Source organism: Hyalella azteca, unplaced genomic scaffold, assembly GCF_000764305.2.
Source record: "Hyalella azteca isolate HAZT.00-mixed unplaced genomic scaffold, Hazt_2.0.2 contig17841, whole genome shotgun sequence".
Taxonomy (NCBI): domain Eukaryota; kingdom Metazoa; phylum Arthropoda; class Malacostraca; order Amphipoda; family Hyalellidae; genus Hyalella; species Hyalella azteca.
The window spans coordinates 353,896-371,767 of record NW_025947610.1 but is presented as its reverse complement, the minus strand read 5'-3'; the positions used below and the strand labels follow the sequence as shown (position 1 = coordinate 371,767).

At 40.0% G+C, this 17,872-nt stretch overlaps 1 protein-coding gene across 1 annotated transcript in view; it reads right to left on the bottom strand.

The window, feature by feature from the left end:
- LOC108669757 (fibrillin-2) overlaps window positions 1-12,821 on the bottom strand; it is a 39,190-nt gene extending 26,369 nt beyond the window's left edge. The window contains exons 1-12 of the mRNA XM_018157161.2: window positions 12,642-12,821; window positions 8,285-8,367; window positions 7,263-7,859; window positions 6,960-7,052; window positions 5,950-6,144; window positions 5,063-5,311; window positions 4,018-4,182; window positions 3,118-3,288; window positions 2,447-2,566; window positions 2,019-2,141; window positions 971-1,219; window positions 397-516 (exon numbers count right to left, since the gene is read on the bottom strand). Of these exons, the coding sequence (XP_018012650.1) occupies window positions 397-516; window positions 971-1,219; window positions 2,019-2,141; window positions 2,447-2,566; window positions 3,118-3,288; window positions 4,018-4,182; window positions 5,063-5,311; window positions 5,950-6,144; window positions 6,960-7,052; window positions 7,263-7,859; window positions 8,285-8,367; window positions 12,642-12,763 (2,287 nt within the window). The 5' untranslated portion in view covers window positions 12,764-12,821. The remainder of the gene's footprint in view (window positions 1-396; window positions 517-970; window positions 1,220-2,018; window positions 2,142-2,446; window positions 2,567-3,117; window positions 3,289-4,017; window positions 4,183-5,062; window positions 5,312-5,949; window positions 6,145-6,959; window positions 7,053-7,262; window positions 7,860-8,284; window positions 8,368-12,641) is intronic.
- Window positions 12,822-17,872: the final 5,051 nt, after the last annotated feature.

Here is a 17,872-nt window from a genome sequence, read left to right as displayed (position 1 = left end):
AATTTTCAAATTTAGCTCAATTTAATTTAGCTTTAGCTCAATTTTTTCGGACCCTGTTTTTTAAGAAAAACAATTGCTGGAGATCGTTTTGCAACTCTCTAAAAAAATTTTGTATCATCCATTCTAATGCTGTTATAACCTGGGTGATGAATTTAATCACACGAATTAAATTCCATTTAGAAACACGGATGATGCACCGGAACAAATATTTTATAATGGTTAATTTTAAATATCTATATCATATTTTTTTGTAGAGTTTTTATTTATAAATACTTTATCAAATATATTTATTAGTTTACTCACCAAGACAAGAGGAACCGTTAATATCAATATCATGTTTTTTGTAGAGTTTTTATTTATAAATACTTTATCAGATATATTTATTAATTTACTTACCAAGACATGAGGAACCGTCAGCGCCGAGACTGAAGCCCGGAGGGCAGTCGCAGCGGAAGCTGCCGGGTGTGTTGGTGCAGCGTCCGTTGCGGCACGGCTGCGTCTGACACTCGTCCCGGTCTGCCGTAAACATCGGTTCGGCAATCAACATATGAAGAATAAACTACATTCAACGTGATGGATACAAAAATGTTTCTTACATGTTTAATTGTAGGTGAATAGGTTAACGCTTAACTTGGAGAGCCTTCATATGTTGATCAGGCGATCAACATATGAAGAATAAACTACATTCAACGTGATGGATACAAATATGTTTCTTACATGTTTAATTGTGGGTGAATAGGTTGACGCTAAACTTACTATAAGAAACCTAGTGCAATAGACATAATGGAAGTTTCTACCATCGCAACTTGCTGTTCGTACGAATTCAAAATCCACGTTCGTTATCCAAACACTTTTTCTAATGATACATTAACCATCGTCGGTTTTATTCGTGTCTAACGGCTTGGAAACTTATATTACCCTTACCAGGGATAACTCTAGGGTAACTCTCATTATTTGTAATGGGGCTCACCAATACAAGTCTTGCCGCTGGGTGCCAGCTCGTAGCCGGGTTGACATACACATTTAAATGATCCGTCCATGTTGACACATTGACCGTGTTCGCACATGCCGGTCTCTGCACACTCGTCCGTGTCTGTGCAGAAGGAGCCGTCGGTAGCATGCGTGTAGCCGTTGTCGCAGAGGCAGCGGTAGCTCCCGTCCAAGTTCTCGCAGTAGCCCGCCAGACAAATGCGAGGGTTATCGGCGCACTCGTTGATGTCTGAACAATGTTATGAAAAATTCGATCAATATAACTGAATTTTCATTGATGTATATTTATAAAAAATCAAACGGTGTTTTTGATTGAACTCATTGTCTCTGAATCTTAATGATCTGAAGAACGTTATAGACAACTGAATCAATATAACTTAATTTTTATTAACATTTTTCTTAATCGAACGGTGTTTTTGATTGAACTCATTGTCTGTAAATCTTAATGACATGAATTTGTAGCATTCAAAAACATGCTGACACTCGTGATGGTGAATAATAATATAAAGAAATAACGATAGTGATTTTGAAGGAGTTGGCTGTAATAGCCGATTGAAGTAAGCGTCTAGAATAACATCAGCGCAACAAATTATTATTTCAAGTTCCAATTCAATTACGAAGCTTTGTAGCAAAATACCAACTAAATTTTATAGGAGGAGCAACTAAAGTCTTCATAATCGAATTAATTTCGATGGTTTGAATCGAATATCCTTAGAACACCAGCATTTATTTTGGCTTTTTGGAACTACTTTTCTAAGTAGAAAATCGACAGTAGAAGATCGACGTAGGTAGAAGATATATCTGTCAAGGCAACTGGCGTTGAAACGATGTTGATTTAAAGTTGATTAAGTTGAAACGATTATTTAACTTTATTTCAATGTCATATGCCTAGTGGGGTGTGTTTAGCAATTGAATATATGTATACTAATATAAAATAAATATAACTTGAAAGCACAAAAAATACATCGTATAAGACGGGGCAATACTGAATATAGTTACTGCTGATTTTAAGTCTTAGGATAACCAACCTATGCAGGCAAAACCCGATGATGACAGGACGTATCCTGGGCTGCACACACACTTGAAGGAACCGTCCATGTTGGTGCACACGCCGTTGTTGCACATGCCGGTCTCAGAGCACTCGTCGTGATCTGTCAACAACAATTATGATAATTTATGACTGGCTGCAACTGATACTGAGAAGTGTCATTTATGTCGTGTGAATATTAGGAATATGTGACTTCATTGGATAAATTCAAGAGAACATAATAATTCAATTGTGAATATATACGATAATCTCATTCTAATCTCCATGCACAATTTACTTCTTTACTTCATTTATGAAACTTCGTGAGTCAGGCAGTGACGAAGCAAATTTTCAAGTATGGAAGTGTAGAGAAGCGCAGTGGATCAAGCAAGTATGAATGCTTGTGAAGTGAGTTCGAGGTTGACTTACCGATGCAGCTCTGTCCGTCGGAGGAGATATCGAAACCAGTGGGACAGACGCACGTGAAACTTCCACGCGTGTTGATGCAGCGGCCGCCAGCGCACTTGCCTTGAAGACACTCGTTCACGTCTGAGTGAACAATTATACATAAGATGGACAGAAAATAATCTCGCCTTGATAGCAATTATTATTATAATTATTATCATCTATCATTTTTCTCTAATAATTGAGCATAAAACGCATGAATGCGAATGGCACAGACCCCAAATCAAAGACCCGATTAACGAGAACAACCTCACAGAAAAGGAATGGGTCATATCGTGCAAATAGCGACACGCTTTATGTACGTAGCACAGAAATGCTCTTTTTCCGAGCAAAAATATAACAGCTTCTCCACAAAAGAGCAACAATTGCATCGCTATTAGGACAAGTCTCATTTATTTCTTCGACTGATTGCTTCCATCTCATGCCGCGCAACATCTCGCGGTACACACCGTAACATTTGTCGGTGCCGCCTTTATTGGTGAAGCCTGCAAACTTCTAGCGGTACACACCGTAACATTTGTCGGTGGCGCCGTTATTGTTATTTTTACGGCCTGTAAACTTCTCGCAGTACACACCGTAACATTTGTCGGTGCCGCCGTTATTAGTGAAGCCTGTAAACTTCTCGCGGTACTCACCGTAACATTTATCGGTGCCGCCGTTATTAGTGAAGCCTGTAAAGCACTCGCAGTAGTAGCCGTCGTCGGTGTCCCTACAGACGCCGTCCCCACACAAGTCAGGCTTCAGGGTGCACTCGTCCACAGGAGGCATGCTGACACCCCCTATCAGACACAGCCGCTGGTGCTCCTCTGAAACAGACGCGGTCTTTTGCTGCATCAAGAGGGACCGAAACGAGCCCTTTCGAAATATTTGTTCTGGATCAAAAATAATTCAGTAATTCCTTTCAATGATAGAAATAACGTAAGCAGAAATTTAAGCAATCTAATTGAATAATATTATCATATCATATCATAATGATGGCGCTGAGGAATAGGTCTGATGTGGCCTGTCGCTGATTCTTGTCCTTTTCGCGACATGTTCACAGGAGAACTAAGAACAGGTCCTTTGACTGGATATTTTTAAAACTGGGACGTTGGTTTGAAATAGCTACTAGACTTATATTCACCTTAACCACCCCACTTAACAAAATTGCCGTCATCTTAATAAGGAAGAACCATCGAAAATGAATAATTTGTCAAGGATGTTTCTGGCTGGCCTGTTAATACACGATCCTCAAAAGCTGGATTATACACGATCCTCAAAAGCTGGATTTGAAAATCTTCACCGCCAACAAAAGATACAAAAAATTTTAATTAATAAATACTACCAGTCAATGCATGATACTTGAAATTTGGATTCAAAAACGCATATACAGGCAACTTGTGTTCCACAAAAGTTCCCTATGAAAAAATCTTCCCACAAACATACGATAAATAAAAATTCTATTTAAAAATCCTTTCGATCATAATACGATACTCAAGAGTTGTATCTAAAAATCCTTTCGATCAAGAGTTGTATTTAAAAATAAGGTGCCTTACCCTCGCCAATCATCGGGCAGGGGGAGCAATCAGAAGCCCTGGTGCCCCAGGCCTTGCCCATGTTCTTGCCGCAGCAGCATGCCTGCTTCGTGAGCGTGACGGGCAGCGGTCGCTGGCAGCGTCCACCCGTCCTGATCTCAGTGTAGCAATTGCCCTGCCGCGCGTCTATCAACCGAATAACATCAAAGTTTATTGCTGTTCCCCTCAGAAAAACCTCTGAGAAATCATTTAAAGATGGTAATATAATTAAATAAACAACTTCAAAGTCGAGTATGGAGGTAGTTGCCATTTCGAGCGTCTCATCAGTACAAACACAAAGATTATTGTTGTTCCCCTCAGAAAACCTATGAGAAATCATTTAAAGATGGTTATATTTAAATAAACTACTTCAAAGTCGAATTAAAAGGTAGTTTGACGCTTACCATTTCGAGCGTCTCATCAGTGCAAACACAAAGATTATTGTTGTTCCCCTCAGAAAACCTCTGAGAAATCATTTAAAGATGGTTATATTTAAATAAACTACCACTTCAAAGTCGAGTTAAAAGGTTGTGACGCTTACCATTTCGAGCGTCTCATCAGTTGAAATTGTCGTACAGTAATGCAAACATTAGAAGTTCGTGGCCGTTCCTTAAAGTCTTAGCTTTCCAAAGTCAACCATCGATTAGGGAGTTCATATGATTTGAACTAAATCTGTTTCAAAGATTTTAATTAAATTTGAATGTGATAACTTTTTCACTCAAATAACCGGAATTACTCAGAAGCCTTAACATAAAAAAACAGTTAGCCACTAAAGTGAAATAAAATATGGTCCATTTATATATCAAGAAACTTGAACTTATATTTTCAGTCTGCTTATATCGTAAGTTCACAAAGAATTTAAAAGCAAAGAAAACGCCAAGAAAATTCACCACATCGATATTGAAAATATAGATCATATTCAATATCGATATGATGAATTTTCTTGGCGTTTCCTTTGCTTTTAAATTCCTTAAGAAACTTGGATGCTTGCAGCCATCTTAAAGTATTTTCCTTAGATGAAACTCACCAATGCACCTCTTGCGGTCGGGACTAGGGATAAATCCTCTGCTGCAGCTGCAGTAGAAGCCTCCATTCGTGTTCACACATCGTCCGTTCTCGCAGACGTTCTCATCGAGACATTCGTCACGATCTTCACACGCGTTAGTTTCAGGGTTCCTTGCTTGTCCCTCAGGACAGATGCAAGTGAACGAGCCCTCAGTGTTAGAGCACGAGCCTCCCTCGCACAGACCAGGTATTGCCTCGCATTCGTCAATATCTGAAAACCAAAGCTTATTGAGTTCTTAGTATTTGAGGAAACGAGACGTGTAAAACTCTACCTAAATACGCCACGTCTCGATTAACATCAAGAATAATTCCATTACAGAACAAGAAATTTAAATCTGTAAAGAAATGTAACCAAAAAAACTGGGCAGGGTGGCCCAGTAGTTAAGGGCAGGGTGGTCCAGTGGTTAAAGTTCAGAGTACCAAGATTGGCGCCGAGAGGCGCGGGTTTGATCCCAGCTCTGTACGCCAGTTTCTGGGCCTATACTTTCAAAAAAGTTAAGAGATCGTAAGTTCATCAGCCATTCGTTGACGGCCTTTCAAGCAAAATCCACCAATCATAGTTAAAAAAATAGAGCGTAAATACTTACGTTCACTTAGCCAGTTTTGAAAGTATGGCCCCTGGTCAGAATCGGCGAGGAGGCCGGGCGGTTAAGCAAAACAAAATTGAAGCAGTGAGTTGCGTGTTCGAGACCACATCAAGCTGAGAATGTTCTGCGATGCTAAGAATCGGTGACAGGCCTACGGCCTACTAAAAGCTGAAACCGCTATTATTATTATAAAAATAAGCACAGGAAAAACATCATCTCAATACTACTGGTAAACGACTAACTCGAGAACAAATGGACTCACCGACACATTGTTGGCTGTGGATATTTTTAAGGTATCCAGGCTGGCAGTTGAGTCTCTCAGGGCAGTGTTCACAAGGATGTCCCCATGCCTTGCCTATAGTTGCACAGCAGAGCTGGCGCGTGCACGCAACACCCTGCAGCTCTCCCTGACACATGCCGTGCGTCACCTTAGTGAAGCAAGGGCCGGTCCTGTAGTCTGCAATGGTTTAAGTACGTTAGCGATTTCTTTGGTATCATGAAACTTCATGAATGAATAAATTTCGTACGTCAGCAAGATCGCTAGGCATCATTTTCGTACATTGCCATCACTTTTGTACGTTGCCATCGTTTTAGTACCTTGCCATTACTTCCGTACGTTGCCATCATTTTCGTACGTAAGCATTATTTGCGTACGTTAAAAATTGAGATAAACTGATTTTTGGACGTTAGCAAGTTCGATAGCATCATTTTTGTATATTAACAATTTCGATTGAATTATGGTTCCCCTAGGATAATTTCCCATAGGTTCCCCTAGGATCATAAGGTCAAAACGGAAATAATTGGGTTCATCTACACATTTTTTCGGCACATTAGATAACCGAAATTCGAGACGCGAAACATTATGATATTACTACACATCTAACACGTCAAATGCATGTGTAGGGACACTATTTATCTGTTATCAGTTTCAGCACCAGTAGCAGTAGAAAAATCCCAATGCAATCCAGTGGTTAAGATCGCCAAGATCGGAACCTGGTATTGGGGATTCGAAACCGGCAAATTGTTAAGAAAATTGTGGTGGAAATCGGGAAGGTGGTCGGTGGTTGAGAATCGACTACACGCCAACACGGCCTAATAAAAATAGATGACACTGTTATCATAGGTGGCGTGCCAGCGTAGCCTGGAACTGCTACGTCAGAAACACATACTAAGGATATTGCAGATACACACAACCTGCTGTTGTAGCGTTGCCTGAGACTACCACGAGCGTAAGACATACGGAGACAGACAAAATGTGCAGGTGTATCTTACCCGCCTCGCAGCGACGGCCGGTGAAGCCGTAGACGCAAGTGCAGCGGTCACGTCCCACGCACCGGCCGCCGTTGAGACAAGGTTCCCTGCACACTGGACAGAAATACCTCATGTTCGAGTTTGTTTATTCACTGCAACTGTATCGTGTTGGATTAAAAACAAGGTGAGAGACTAGTAAAGACGATTTAAGGGAAAATTTCATTCTATGTGAGTGAGTTGAATATTTAAAAAGGCATTAAGATGATGATAACTGCGTACATTTGTGTAAGACAATTCAGAAGCACCATGAACAGTAGGACTTACATGGTACATCGGGGCCACCAGTGAAGCTTCCCGACGATCCGCCGCCGATGTTTCCGTTGCCACCGCCAACGAAGCCACCTGATGATCCGCCATTGGTGGTTCCACCACCACCCCCAAAACCACCACCGCCTCCAAAACTACCACCGCCACCGCCTCCAAAACCATTTTCTAAATTAGGGCCTAGACCTGATCCTCCTCCACCCCCGTTCAGGTCTCCTCCGCCACCAAAACTTCCCCCGCCGCCACCAAAACTTCCTCCACCGCCAAAACTGCCTCCACCACCTCCTCCAATCCCGCTACCACCACCTCCAATCCCGGCGCCCCCACCTCCAATCCCGCCACCTATACCACCACCAATCCCGCCACCTCCGACACCACCTCCGTTAAATCCTAATCCCCCACCACCAACAGAACCCGTTGTCCCGCCACCACCCGCTCCGTTACCACCAATGCCTCCCCCAAAAGAGCCTCCATTAAAGTTGCTCGGGCCGCGTCCTCCGCTGCCCACACATGTGGGCGCGATGAACCCGCCCTGACAGATGCACAAGTTTGGCCTCACGCAACGGCCCGCCAGCCCGCAATCCCGCAAACACACAGCTGCTCAAACCAAGCATTATATTTGTTAAGATAGAAATTAAACATGTGTGTTCTACATGTGCATGTTGAATTTGAATCTACTTCTATATCATCAAGATGAAGATGAACAACGAAAAGGAGGACAAATTCGTCGGTGAATTCATAAATTTTTTCTAAAAGCACAAATTAGTACTACACGTATCAAGTATTTCAAATATTTCATCAGTTCTTAATAAATTTGTTGATCAGTAAAGACTTTTGACAACGTTTAAAAGTAACAATTATTTATTAAGAAGGTATTTGAAATTTATTCATAATCTTCCAAAGAAGTTTTGGTCAGTTTAACAAAAAGGAACAATACTGATGTGTCAACACAGAACCAAATTCTTCAATGAGAGTGGAATAATAATAATAACATGAAATATTGTTATGAGATCGGGACTCACGGATAATACAAAGTCTATTGTCGTGTTTCTGCGACCAGCCTGGGCAGCAGAAACTGCGGGACCGAGACCCACAGATGTTGGGCCTGAAAACAAAAACACGTGAGACAGCTCAAAGATCTGTAGGTACAATAATTTCTTTCGAAAATGATGAAAGTCATAACACACCATCAAAACCAATAGAATAAAACCCACTGAAGCAAAGTTGTTTATGACGAGCTAATACTACGTGATCAAGCTTTGAGTCTGAAGATGGAGGATAGGTGGTAAACATGCGATGCCCATCTCGTTCCTAACTAGTTAGACTAACTATCTCCCTACTCCGTTCAACGCAATTCTTTCACATTACATGACTTTCCCCAACCAACAGAAGTTATACTTATACAGTACATTTTAAAATTACAATACACATGATCAAAACTATATTCGTAATCTCCTCGATATTTATCAGTTAAATCAAAATGATTAATTCACTTTTGATTACTGTAAGAAAAGTATGAAGTGGACTAGGCCACTCACACTCAGGTTATCCCATGTAACTTGATGTAAGCTGACGAATCAAAACGGAAGCAAAACTTATAGAATTGAGGTATCACACCATTGTGTTCAACTATTTTGCCGAGCAAATGAATTGATTGAACTGTAACACTTTATTAAATTCGGGTTATTTTCGAAGCAGACACTGTAATTCCATTAATTTCTCAAGGAGCACAGTCGACACATGCTGACAGGTTGACTAATGAAGACGTCTTGAAGTCGTCTTGAAGGGGCGAATTTTGGCTCAAGATTATGTGCAATACTTTAAGTCATATTTGCTTTTCACCAGCCGTATTTATGGATTATATTAATTAAGCATAGCGTCAATATGATAATTGATCAACATACATTATATTATTTGACTATTTGATGGCTTATGTAAAAAATTTATCAAGCCATAATGTGCCATGTGGGGGTTGATGGTATCTTAGTCAGGTCGAGATACCTAATAAGATTAAAGACTAGTAGTTCAAGCAGAACACTAATGTCTAATGACAATGAAATCTGTTCGAATATGATGGAGAAGATAATTCACAGCTACCGAAGGATGTGCATTACAGCCATTTAAAGGTTCTATCAATACACAGAGGAACTATTCTATGAATTATTCTTGAAGTCCAAGCTATCAACTCTCGGTTATTTTTTTCATCTCTGATTTTGCTTCACGTAGGCCTCCAAAATCGCATTCGAGTGTGGGTAAATAAATACAATGCTTTGCCGTGCAATTGTAATCCATACAAGGCTTGCCATTTTGCATCAGCAAAATATAAGGTGTCATCGAACTGTCTGCCAATCGTTAAGGAAAATCTCCTTGCATGTAGAAATTTGTAAGGACAAAAACATAAAAATAAAATACATCAAAATACTCTCAACGTCAGAACCGTCAAAATTCTCGTATGCTTCAGGTTCAACTTGAGATAACTCAAATGTTGTGCCAATTCTTTTTTAAGGTCCACCAATTCGAGTGCAATTATAACTGTGTGTAATCTTGCTCATGTTGCTGACCACGAATTTTTTTACTTCGCTGTGTTTATTGCATTTTAATTTGCTATTATTTGAGATGCTCATAGGGTTACTCACGATCAAACATGTTACGGTATTTCACTTCGTGTACAAAAAATAATTCGGGATTTTAAATTAAGTTAATAATAGGGCCTTTTCATCGCCTGACTTTGTTAATAGAGCGACACATGAATTAATTCGACTATATATCATTTGATTTAATTTATTAATACTTTACATAACTTCTATTTCTAAAAGCGCCACCTTTCAAGGAATGGTTGAATGCAACATTGCTACATGAAGTAATATGGCGCGAAAGAAGCATGTACAACAGAAAGCTTCGACCGGCTGGTCCTACCAGTTTGAGTGGGTGCAAGAGAACTCTGATGAGACTTGCAGAAGCCGTCAGTGCTGCGGAACTCTCGTTGATTTAATGGGATCTGACGTTAGGAACAACTGATCGTTCATTCGAAGCACGAGTTAACGTAGAATCTATCTTAAAGTATATCACGGGTTCAGAAATAAGGATAAGAGACAAACGACTTTACAAAGAATGAAGTATGTCGCTGGTTTAGAAATAGCGACAGTGGTGTACTAGCAGAGCTGGGCAGCGCTACTTTGAAATGTAGCGGCCGCTACCGCTACCGCTACATGCTCTAAATGTAGCGGGCGCTACCGCTACCGCTACAATTGCTTAAATGTAGCGCCGCTACCGCTACTGAAAATATAGCGGCCGCTAGTAGCTGCCGCTACATGTAGCGCGCTACTGCCCACCTCTGCGTACTAGTTTACCTAGAATTTATATGAAAGTAAAGAGCATCCTGACGGTTTATTCACCCAGTGAATCAGACACAGGTGGAAATTTTTTAAGAAATCGCGAATAAATCGTCGCTTTTATATTGTGAAAAAATTTGGAATTAGAAAAAAAATAAGTGAGGGAAATTTTTTCATCAATTTAATATGAGAATTTTAATCAGTAATTAAGTGCACATCATTCGTTATTTATAACTCGGCTCAGACCGTGCCGTCTGAGCCGAGTTTGGCCGATTGGTAAATCAGATAGTACTCGGCTCGGATACGCAAGATCACTAAAATACTTAGTTAAAAACTTTTTTCCATCGATTATATGGTTTAATAACATATTAAGTTTGCTAGTTTAAATAAAATGATTTTTAATAAATGAATGGACTTCCTATCCTTGAAAGTTCTCTATCCTTAATTGCTCATTTCGGTCAAGTTTTCCAGCCCAAATCGAAGAAAACTTCTAGTCATTCGTTTCAATTATATTTCTTTTAGAAATCAACCCTGATTGTGAGCGAATGCTGCTTGCGACTTTATTGTTACCTCATTTGCTAAACCGTGCATAGACTCGGATGTTGATAAAAGTCATGCTATCTGGTATGACTTCTGTTCATAAAGAAATTAGGGAATATTTTTTCGGCGGGGTAATATTTGAAATAAACTTTAAAAAAAATGAAGTAAAAATTCTCAAACGCAAGACAAACTACGCTTCAATGGACCCATGTCTTCTGTCATTTGTTAGTACTCTGCATCAACATGTCCGCGACACCTCTTAATTATATAGCATATAAGAGGTGACAAAGAGACCAACCTGCTCATCTGTAAACGTCAAGCGAAACGTTTAGTTAGCTTATACTGTCATTAATACGAGTATTTTCTATGCAATTGTGATTTTTCTGTAGTCATCGACGGAATGCAGTGGCCTTATATATATTTTCATACTGAATTTACTATTTGTCAATTCGCTAGAAAGGGTAACATATGAAATTGCTTTACACTTGAATTTAATGAACGCGAGACAGATGTCGGAAGCATTCTACTAATTTTCACAATACACATAAAAGCCTTTACAGGACGTATATTTTAACGAGTACACCATATAAATACTCTCCATATCATCATATATTTTCATCAACATGCATGCTGTGTTGCAATGCTTATGTTGGAATTCATTCATTTAAATGCGATATATACGACATTGGTCTGTGGCATGCGGAGTCTATCATCTGATATGCGAGATGTAACATACACACGATATACCAACTAAACAAGTATTCGTGCATGTATTACCATATAAACGATTATATTCACGATATACTAAGTTTGGTAAACACGATCCTCTGTTATCTACTCAATGTAAGCTGCCATATTTATACAACAGTCGACGACTCAGTCGAGCAAGAAATGAAACTTTGAGCCTGAGGTACTCGTAACATATGAGAGTTGCAAACTGATTATAACTCTCAATCGTAGCAAAAATCGTAGCAAAAATCGTAGCAAAAATTTGCAAATCTTTCTTCAGCTGGCACTGATGTTTTTTTGTCATATTATGTTAAAAATATCTATGATACTCTAGTCAAATTTCTGCTGTGCGAAAACTCAAGGAGTTCAATCGATATTTTGCGATAGTTCCAGTCATAGTTGCCCTGGTACCACTCATGATTGTCATTCATGTTTGAGCTGCTACAGTTTTAATTGTCAGTACAATATCATGGAATGATTTTATCTAACTAGATACTCTTGTACTGTCGTACTTTCCGCCCTTCGTTTTCAAATTTGCATTTGCTCTGTATTAATATTTTTCTCAAATAAATATTGAGATTAAATGATTCTGCTGCTACGATCTACAAATAATTGCGTTTGAACTTCATTGCCTACATAAAATATGTATATGTCAGAACACATTATCGGAACAGTCTATATTCCTATCATGTCCAACACTCATCTCGACGATACAAGTAAGCATCATAATTTGTGTTCCTGGAAACAGTTCAAAGTTATCTGTATTTCGACTACTCACCCGCCCGGGGGAGCTTGAAGTTGATTCGAACTGTGACCAGAGTTGCCGGCCGCCTCCGGTTGTGCTTGTGCCACAGTTGCTGCAGCTAAAACACTCACCACAACTGCCACCACAACCCGCATATTTTATGCTTCCACCTACTGCCTAGCATTCAAAATAAACATTTCCTAACATCTGATTAAAAACACTCCACAAATTATTTTAAAAAATCAACTTACACCTTTTCATCCTTAATATATGGTTTAGCACATTTCACTTTCGAATGTGTAGTTAAATATAAATATTTCACTTTCGAATGGGTAGTTAAATATAAATACATGAGCTTTACTAGCACTCCAACACGTGGTAGGTAACAGATATCCGCCGAGTGTCATTTATGCTCGTTCAGGTTGACCCTAGAACGTGACGCAAGATTCCAAGCAGATGTAACAACAAACTTTTTTTTGCATGTTTCAATCATGAAAACGTAATAAAGTAAATTATTTCTCCAAATATCATCAATACTCAGTAACTTCAACTTTAAATTTCATAAGTTTCCGTTGTCAAGACATCTTGGGTTCTCGCGACTAAGGACGAAGCAACAAGTTGCAGGTGTCAGCTGGTCCGGTTAGCGCGGCGTTCAGGCACCTCCGCATGTGAAAGGTAGTAAAGCTAAATTCTGTCTGTATTCAGTGTTGTTTATACTACAACATATTTCACAAAGAAAACATGGTCGTTTGTAAAGGCCCTAATTAAAGCGAATGAGCTGAAATCATGAAGAAAGGACTTCATTGGCGGCGCACTAGTATGTTGCCACCCTCCTGGCCAACAGAGCTACCACGTTCTCAACATGACGGACCTCGGGATACTTTGAGCCCTTGTGCACTCGAAGTTGCGCACCGAATATTGCTGCGACGCAAGGACGGTGCCAGCACTTCATTCAAAAGACTTCTGTCTTGCATACTATCGTTGTCTAGTTCCCATGATTTAAGCCGCCTGACGCAGAAACGCTTCATATGAGTGATCTATCATCCTAATTGAAAGCAATTAGCTTCCAATCGAATTTTATTGGCAAAGGAGAACCAATTAGAGGACAAGGCGCCACCCTGTCGCCAACCAATAAGAGGACCAACAAGTACAGTGGAGCAATAAGAGACCTACCCTCAGATAAGCCACCAGACGGAGCCATCGTCTCGCCTGTACACTCAGCCTCTGTCACTGGCCTCTGAAGCAAGTCGACCTCAGCTCTAAGCGATGCCCATTGGCTCTGCCATGAGAATAAACTATCTAATCGACAACAGCTTATGAAGTCATGGCTCTTGAAAATACGAGTCTGCTTCCCTATTATGGCTCAAGTAATGTTTACACGACAATGTCCAGGCTTTTCGTCGATTACCTTAAGAAGACGTCCTTGAATGCTCGGCAACACGAGTGAGGGCTGACACAGGGCTTCGGTCGATGACATCAACACCCCGGATCTGCATACCAGCGTCACGCTCTGCCCTCGCTTGCTTTTGCAGAGTCAATAACGCCTTCAGAACATTTTTTATGCTGTGCCCAAAATTTTTAGCGCTCCGTTTGAATCAAGAACAGGCCATGGGCCTATTTCTTCAGTGCCGACACTTTTATTCTATTTCATTTAATTAAAGTAAGTCGTTCACATGATTATCCTCGTCGTCTTGATTTGAGTAATTTATTGCTAATAATTAATATGAAATGGATTATTAGCGTCATTTACGTTATTAATTCATGTGGTTGTTCTAGTCGTCTATAGTTGATCAATTTATTCAAAATAATTAAGATGAAATTGTGTACCTATGCAAACACTGACTGCCCCCAACCTAACTGCTTTCAAAAAATCAGCGAAGGCCAGGCAGCTGCAGCACCAAAACTATTGTTAGCTGAAGCATTTTATGCTGTTTTTAAATCGTATACCCTATCCTAGAGCTCATATATTTTTATTGTGAGCTTAATTCTGAGCTTTCCTCAACCAATCGAGGGAGCAACATTACAAATAATAAAAAAAGAAGGCAGTGTCATCGCACTTATCCATCATGATACCTTTGTTTCACAACCAAACATGCGCTGGCTTTTACAGAACATGTACGGCGCACGCTGTGCGATGTTCTCAGTGTTGACACAATTACAATGAGTGACGTTGGAGTCCTCGTTGACCGCAATGGGATACACTTGTTGAGTTTGTGAGCAATAAAACTAACAGCCATGTAAAGCTCAATCCTGTTGGAAGGCCGAGGCCCACATGTATGCAGACATCTTGAAACTGTTCTATGTATCAATCCTCGTCACGTTGACTGTGTGTCACGTTCTATGTAACAATCCCGCGTTGAAATTTCCCAGTATAATCGCGGGTTGTAACTGTTTGTAAGTCGACAAGATATCGAGGGAAAATACTGCGAGGCAGAGACAAAAGAAACAGTTTGCTGATATTGTCATAGTCAACTTTAAAGTATATGTCTCTAAATTTTGCGCTGAAATATAATTGAATTACTGTATTTTCAGTCATCGCGAACATATTTTTCGAAGATATGATATATTCTTAAAAATTCCCCGTCTTGCTGTCCGGTATGGAAGTATTCAAAAGGTACTCATTTGTTAGAGCCCATCTGTCCTGTTATAAGATTTTCGTATAGCTTAGAAATGTGTTTGTATCGACTTCGACTGTTGTCCAACCAGTGCAACCAACTTGGTATAGAGCGGGGAGAGATGTGGAGCCTATTTTTGGATTAACGAAATCTATGGCAATGATCAGCGAAATTTTTAAAAGACAACAATCTGGAAATTAATAAAAGCTCATCTATGCAAATGTAAGAGTACAAATTTTTGCATACGGATGGCAGCTATAATTATTTGAGGTTAGTTTAACGGACATAAAATTTTGGGTACTTAGAAATATCGAAATTAAACCATCAAGGGCTCATTCATACATAAAAGATACACGGATGAAATAAGGCTTGTATAAATAGCATAGTCCCGTTGAGTGTATGTTCCTTCACGAAGCCTGCTAGCATGAATGCGTCTAGGGGTTGGTATGGTGATTGGTTGGTAGCGTTCAGCACTCAGAAAAATCGATGGATCATTTTGTCCAAAATGCGCTCTGACCCACTTGCTGCGTGTGACAGTGATACGGTCTTTTTCCTGAGCACAACTGGATCAAGATGATCAAAATAAGAGCATACGTGCATCGTTATTAGGACAAAGTCCCATTAATTTCTGAGACGACGCGGTGGTGTGTGGTCTGCGCGGAGAGGGAGGAGACCGCCAGGGCCACAAGAACAAGAAGTCGAACAGAGCTTCGTTGTAGCGTCGCATTCTGGGCGCGTGAGTGTGCCGAGTTATGCCACTCAGCCCCTATAAAACATCCGGGCATCAGGACGTGAGTGCAGTTATATTAATATTAATGACCTAATTCATCGATTTAATTGCAATTACTGAATTAGCCCCTTGAGAAGTTGCAAATGGATCTTCGCTACAGCTATTCTCATAATCTCCATGATCGTGAATGTATTCCGTTGAACATTACTGAAAGCGCATGCGGGTCAAATTACAACGGTTTTCTAGTGGGAGATGAACACAAAAAGGCTCTAGGTATCCAAACTGATACCGCAAATATTACTTTGTATCTTCAGTGTAATGTGGAAAAGCCGGCTAAAGTCCAAGGCAAAAATGTTTCTTAAAATTTCACGAGGCGTTTTGCGTAAGTATTTTCTGGTAATGAAACGTACAAGGAGAATGTTCATGATGACGTCTTTTTTTCTCACTTTACCTTCCAACTTTCGACTTTGTTACCAGCAGATAAAACTTTACGTCCCTTGTAGAAATTTGCAAAAAATCTGCCGTGACCACAGACAAAATGAAATGTATTCGTCTTCATTTATATTGTCAAACAGAAGTTTTGTAAACAAATCTACCAGGTGGTAATAAACACGTAATAAATGCAAATAACCGAATAGTTTCACTTCAAACAGGGAAATAAAGAAACCGATTGTCAATTTAGCACGATATTACTGAAATTAATCAAGTTTTATTGGAGGAATATGCGTTTAGTAATCCATTTTTCCGAAACCCCAACTGTCGATTCTAGAAATGCTGGAATTCACTTACAAATTTCTACATGCAAGGATGTTTTTCTTAACGATTTTCTCCTCGGTTTTAAATAGCAATTAAACTTCTCTCCTTGTGCCCCTGCATCCAACGATACATCATGCCGGCGCATGCGCCATAGTTGGATGTTAGTCCGAAAAATGTATGAGGATTAGACAAGATTACTAAATGACCAACGATCCCATACTCTCTCACAATACACTCTTTCATGTGAATTGCAAAATTAGAAGGGGTTTTTGCTTAATCCTGATGTCAAAGCCCCATCCTATCATATTTTGATATACGTCAAGAAAATTCCTTTAAATTATGGGTCGCAAAATGAACTATTTTAAAATTTGTGACTACGAGCACTGTTCGCTTTACTCACAGTTTTTGATCGCGTGTCTTAAACCTTGTCGGACTGCATATGTACATTTTAAACAGCTGTACTCGCTACGATGTAATGTTTGAAAATTGTGCAGTACGACTAGGATTCACAGATTCCTCGCATCATATAGAAGCTCTTATCAACATATTCCTAGACTTACAGAACTATTCCAAGACTAATTCCAAGACCTTATCTAAGACTCATTCCAAGACCTATCTCCAAGAATTATCTACCTATTCCATGATTCATCCACCTATTACAGGACTAATCCATCCATTCCAAGATTCATCAATCTATTCCATTTCTCATCCACCAATTACAAGACTCATTCATCCATTCCAAAACTCACCCGCCTATTACAAGACTCTTCCACCTATTCGCAAACGCATTTACCTATTCCACGACTCATCCATCTATTCCAAACCTCATTCACTTTTTTGTATACTCATCTACGTATTCTAAACCGCACCCGCCTTTTCCAACATCTATTAACCTATTACAAGCTTCATCCACCAATTCCTCGCCTCATCCACCTATTCCTCGCCTCATCCACCTATTCCTCGCCTCGTCCACCTATTCCTCGCCTCATCCACCTATTCCTCGCCTCATCCACCTATTCCTCGCCTCATCCACCTATTCCTCGCCTCATCCACCCATTCCTCGCCTCATCCACCTATTCCTCGCCTCATCCACCTATTCCTCGCCTCATCCACCCATTCCTCGCCTCATCCACCCATTCCTCGCCTCATCCACCTATTCCTCG